This window comes from Herpailurus yagouaroundi, unplaced genomic scaffold, assembly GCF_014898765.1.
Source record: "Herpailurus yagouaroundi ecotype Mexico unplaced genomic scaffold, PumYag 140, whole genome shotgun sequence".
NCBI classification, from domain to species: Eukaryota; Metazoa; Chordata; class Mammalia; order Carnivora; family Felidae; genus Herpailurus; species Herpailurus yagouaroundi.
This window is the reverse complement of record NW_024412395.1, coordinates 76061374-76067373: the sequence shown is the minus strand read 5'-3', so window position 1 is coordinate 76067373 and position 6000 is coordinate 76061374. Positions and strand designations below refer to the sequence as shown.

Here is a 6000-nt window from a genome sequence, read left to right as displayed (position 1 = left end):
GCGGGCGCGCGGGCAGGCTGGGCGTCCGCGCAGGCGCTCGCTGTCCGGGCTTCGCTCAGGCGCTGGCTGCTAGGCGTTCTTCGCGTCTCTTGGTCCGGGTTTGGGGCCGCGCGCCGGCGGCGGCACCATGTTTCTTCATTCAGTCAATCTCTGGAACCTGGCGTTTTATGCCCTTATGGTCTTCATGGCGACCCTGGGGCTGTGGGACGTCTTCTTCGGCTTCGAGGAGAACAAGTGCAGTATGAGCTATATGTTTGAGTACCCGGAGTATCAGGTGAGGTTCGGCTCTCTCCTCACCTGGGCGCTCTGAGACTCGGGCCCCTCCTGTGGGTTTCTCCTGCTTTGGCTCCCCGCGCCTCTGTGGCACCCGTATGCCAACCTCGTCTGTTTTTGTTTTTGTTTTTGTTTTTGTTTTTTCCTCCCAGAAGACTCTGCCGACCACCCGCCCTCCCTGCTCACCTCACCTACCCTTTGTGTCCTCTTTTTTTCTTTTTCTGTTTCTTTCTTTCTTTCTTTTTTTAAGATTTTTACTTTTGGGGGATGTCTACGCACGATATGGGTCTGGAACTTATAACCCCAACATCAAGAGTCTGTGCTCCTCCCACGAGCCAGCCGGGCACCCCGCCTTTGTGTCCTCCCTTAAAGTGGGGTGTGAGGTAGACGGTTCCTTGAGCATCCTACCCGCCCCCCATAGTTGCTCCCCTGTCTCCCGCCCCCTTCCCGGTCCCAAATCCCAGGCACTGGTTGTTTTGACTGCCCGGGCCCACCCCGCCTCATTCACAGAGACGCAAACTCAGCGCCTCTCCCTAAACCTAAACCCCATTTTCCCTGCGTTCCTGCCTTAACAGGTGCCCCTGGACCCTCCTTGGCTTTCCACGCACCTAATTCTTAACCATCCCGCGCAGTGATTTGCACGTCAGCTTTAGCTTTTCTGGAAAGGGACTGAGCTTCCGCAGAGTTTGTGTTGGCTAGATCCCAAGACTGCCTTTGAGACTCCAGGGTCTTACCTCTGTGTGAAAGGCTAACCTGGGGAGGAATTAAATGGAAAACTGTTGAGGTTCCGTGCTGTAAAGTTTTGCGGAACCTCCGGTTTTGTAGGTCACCGGCCCGTGCGTGTGCATGCAAGCCTGTGTTTATGCTTGTCGCCTCTTAGCAGTTGTATACAAAATCTATTTCATAGTGGTGTTTTTGTTTTCTCGCTGTGTTTGCAATTTAGGAGAGACCCGGCCCTTCTGTCTCGAGAGCGCGCGCGCCGTCCCCCACCTCTTCCGTTCCATTTTGAGATTTTTCTATCACAACTGCTTCATCAGTTCAGTTTAGGAGAATTTGGAATTTCATTCATGACCAGCTGTGGTGACAAATTACACAACTGTCCAAAAAAATTTCTCTCGAATGACTGTTTTATTGCTAAACGCATCTCCTAATTATGGAATACATGTTATAATGGTAACCCATCATAGAAAGTATGTGTACTATAATACATTACTGATAAAACGCATTCTTCTTTTATTTTTAAAACCATAGCAGATTTTTTTTTTTTTTAAGGTGTAGAATGCAGATCGTGATTGCCTCTGCCCAGGGCATTGTGGATTAGCATGTTATTTGATTAATGCTGCTATTATTTAGATCGTAAAAATACCTAAGGTTTAAAAAAAAATTTTTTTTCAACGTTTATTTATTTTTGGGACAGAGAGAGACAGAGCATGAACGGGGGAGGGGCAGAGAGAGAGGGAGACACAGAATCGGAAACAGGCTCCAGCCTCTGAGCCATCAGCCCAGAGCCCGACGCGGGGCTCGAACTCATGGACCGCGAGATCGTGACCTGGCTGAAGTCGGACACTTAACCGACTGCGCCACCCAGGCGCCCCAAAATACCTAAGGTTTAAATTGTTGAAGAACATCTTTTCCCGTGGGCAAAATTCTAATTTAGATTTCATTTGCTTTGAGATCCTTATCTTGGTTTTGCATCAGTGCTTATAAAGGAGTGGAAGAACTTGATATCAGATGCTATTGAAGGAGAAGATATTAATGTGTTACTGTTGTCTCAGTTTCTAAGCACATATGCCGGTTTATGTTTATCAGAGTCTATACATAGTTAAATACGTGGGCTTTTAAGGTTTTTTTAAAACCGAAAATAGAGCCCTTATAATCTTTCATTTTTCTATGGTGTAATAATTGAGAAACTCAATAGTCACTTTAGTTTTCTACTTCATTGAAGAGTTTGATTAAAACAAAATTATCTGTAACAATACAGAACGAATTCCCATTTATTTTGAGATTGCCCACAATTATTGAAGCTACTTTAATATCTGCAGTAGTGGAAATTGCTTAGTGTTGGGAACAAAGCATATGGACCTCACAGATGCATTTCTTGCCTCATAAAATTAACTGGAAAGACAGAAAATTAGCTAATGCAAAAGAGCTGTTTGGGTTTTTTTGTTGCTGAGTAGTCTATTTAGCTATTTTGATTCAAATTACTTTTTTGTGGTTTTACTATTCCATTACTGTTAATATTATTTGTCAGTACAGTAATAATTACAGTGGCAGGAGTTTCTGATTCACATTTTCAGTTGATATTTATTTTTATGATGTAAAAAGAGGCTGTGTTAATTCACTACAGTATTATATTCGATTCTTGTATCTTAACATTGTGTACACCAGGTCATGTTATTTTAGAAATATAGTTAAAGGCTATCTGTAGAATTGAGTCATCTTGAATATAGTGAGATTTCTGGATAACTGAGATCGTTCTATTAAGAACCAGTGGTTTTTAATGAATAAAAGTATTCTAAATACGTCCATCATATGTATTGTTTACTTCTAGTTATATCTCGTAGTAAGCTTTCTAATTGTTCACAGGTTGATACCTGCATATAAGTTGGCATATTCGTTGGCTTTTCAGCTTCTTGACACTTTTCTTCTTTTTTACTGTTAGTTTGCATATTTGTTAGCTGAATTTTAGAAAAAATTATAGTTGAAACACACTCTATTTTATTCTTCATTTAAAAAATAAAAGGTGGGACAGGAATTTGAACCTATTTGTAAGAATGAAGTTTTGAATTTAAAATTGAGTATTCATTTTCTACCTTTGGTTTTCGTAGATTCACTTACTCAGAGTTAACTGGACATCTCACAGACCTACCAGGCAAAATATACATTATCCCTTAAAGCTTCTTGCTTTATTATGATAGCAAGGCACAGCTTTTATTTGGTAGCAAACAGTTTTAGGCAAATTGTAGAATTCAAGAAGAAACATCTGTGTTGTTTTTCTCCCATATAGTAATTTATTTGACCGTCTTCAGATAAGTGACCTAGCAGTTGCTATCTGAAGAAAATGTTGATATTGGAAAATACAAATGATAGCATTTTGTTATTAAGTGTGATGTTCGTTTGGCAAATAATTTATTGAATAACTACTCTGTGTCTAGTATATTCTAGATACAAGGTATGGGTAAGAAGGAATTAGAGATGAATCAGACTTTGCCTTTATGTCTTTATAGTACAGTGGGGGAGACAGGAATGTAATGGATAGTTAAAATGTGCTAAATGTTATAGTTTCACTGTAAGAGCGCATATGAGGTTCTTCACAGAAGACAGTGTCCAAGTTCATCTTCAGTAGTCAAAGGCTGTAGCCAAGTTGTAGTGAATTAGAGGATATATATGTATATATGTGTGTGTGTGTGTATATGTGTGTGTGTGTGTGTGTGTATATATATATATATACACACACATATATAGTTCACATTGCAGGAATGGGGTGCCTGGGTAGCTCAGTCGGTTAAGCATCCAACTTTGGCTCAGGTCATGATTTCACTGTTCATGAGTTTGAGCCCCATGTTGGGCTCTTGTATTCTGTGTCTCTCTCTCTCTCTCTCTCTCTGTCCTTCCTCTGCTTGTACTCTGTCTCTCAAAAAATGAATAAATGTTAAAAAAAATTTTCTTTAAAGAAAATTGCAGGAATAAAGAATAGCATTTGTGAAGGTGGGAAGGCACCAGGACACATTGTATAAGCAGTATGTATATATATAAACTGCTAACACTGATTGCCTTGTGGGTGCAAACTACTAGGTGGCTAAAGGACTAGTGGTGGAAGAGAGCCTTTTCAATGTACATTCTATTGAATCTTGAATTTTGAAGCATATTAAAAATAAATTTTAAAACATGGCATGTGTAAGTTTAAGAAAGGTAAGAATAATTAGAGCCAAATATTAGAGGACCACTGTCTTAAGCCTTTATAAATGCAGTCAGGAAGCACAGAAGTTGTATGTTTTAACAAGGTATTTTTTGACACCACTATGAACTCTGGATTGTAGCAGGGAGGTTATGACAGGGAGAAAGACCAACCAGTCTAAAAGATTCAGTTGTCCCTAGGTGTTTTTATTAAGCTGGAGTTTTTAGGGGTGGGATGAACAAAGAGCCAAGAGCTCTTTGTAAGATCTTTTAAACTGCATTTTGATCAAAATCTCTTTTTTCTCCTTTTTTTCTTAATTATGGAGCTCAAATTTGAATTTTCCAGTTTTGATTTACAAGTAAAAGATATGTGTCATAAAAAAAGACATTTGTTTCTTGAATTGGTATTTTTCTAGTACTTGGGAACTTATTAGAATTTTTGTCTTTTGAAAGAGTTTGGGGTTTAGCGATTAGAAGGACCTGTACTAAGGCAGAGTCAAGGAGGGATGGACAGCAGGGGCAGGATTGTGGACATGTTATTTAAGTATAAGTGTAATTTATTTTGATTGGAGGTCTGTTTTTGGGAAGGTGTGCTCATTTAAAATAATATATGCAAAATAATTTAAAATATATGGGACTCTTGTTACTATAAAAGTTTTCTTTTAAATCCCTTGACCCTCATCTTTTTCTTCATCAGCATCCTTTTCATAGGCCTATAATTTTCTGTCTTTAATCTGGTCAGAACCCTTTCTTTCTCTTCCTGCCACTCCCAACTTGAACTTGTTTTTCTATCTCTAGAGAATTAAATATTTCTTTTTCAATATATTGATAGTTTCTTATTCTTCTGAGTTAAGTTTCAGCTAGTTCAAAACTTAATGTACTAAAAAGAATGATCTAGGGGCGCCTGGGTGGCTCGGTCGGTTAAGCATCCGACTTCGGCTCAGGTCATGATCTCGCGGTCCGTGAGTTCGAGCCCTGCGTCGGGCTCTGTGCTGACAGCTCAGAGTCTGGAGCCTGTTTCAGATTCTGTGTGTGGCTCTCTCTCTGACCCTCCCCTGTTCATGCTCTGTCTCTCCCTGTCTCAAAAATAAATAAACGTTAAAAAAAAAATTAAAAAAAAAGAAAAAATAAAATAAAAATAAAAAGAATGATCTAATATTCATGTACTGTCATATCAAAAGATGTACTAAATTGGGAGAAGTTTAGATTAACATTTTCTTGTTCTCTCATGTTTCCTTTTTGCTTAATGTATACTTAATCAAAATATTGCATCATTTTAGTTTATTATACATTGTGCATAGTCAGTATTGGGGCTAATTTGAGTTGAAGCCCATATATATATATAAAGTGAATTGCGGGATTAGTATTTCTGCATTTTGGGTATTGGAGGAGATAAAATTGCTAATATTTTAAGCAATAAGTGCACAGTCTCTAAAGATATTTTCAGGTGTTATTAACACAGATTGTTGATGGTAATATTTTTAAAAGAATCTTGAATGTGCATGAATAATCAGAATTCTGCTTCTTAGAACAGTGAGGTTTTTCAGTGTCATTACCATTTATAGGCTTTAAAATTCATTCAGTAGTTAAAATTTTTATCAAGCACATGTACAGCACTGCTAGATCATTAAATCTATTGATGTCTACTTAAAATCTATTCAATGTAACTGATTTCATTTTTAATGGTTCTATACTCAAAAAAGGGGCAGAAGAAGAGAAGGAGAGCTTATACTTTACCATCACATTCATAGATGCTTATGTTTTGGGGATGACATTAAGACCTAACTTCTGTTTTGTTGGAAAAAAAAATTGCGTGAATTACTGGCTCAT

The 6000-nt window shown here is 38.6% G+C and overlaps 1 protein-coding gene across 2 annotated transcripts in view; it reads left to right on the top strand.

Moving 5' to 3' along the window:
• The window catches only part of PGAP1 (post-GPI attachment to proteins inositol deacylase 1), an 81266-nt gene continuing 75266 nt past the window's right edge, over window positions 1-6000 (top strand). Inside the window, exon 1 of one of the 2 annotated variants that reach the window (XM_040475741.1) lies at window positions 1-274. In XM_040475741.1, coding sequence (XP_040331675.1) covers window positions 128-274 — 147 coding nt within the window. In that variant the 5' untranslated portion in view covers window positions 1-127. The remainder of the gene's footprint in view (window positions 275-6000) is intronic. The other variant, XM_040475740.1, reaches the window with a different exon arrangement.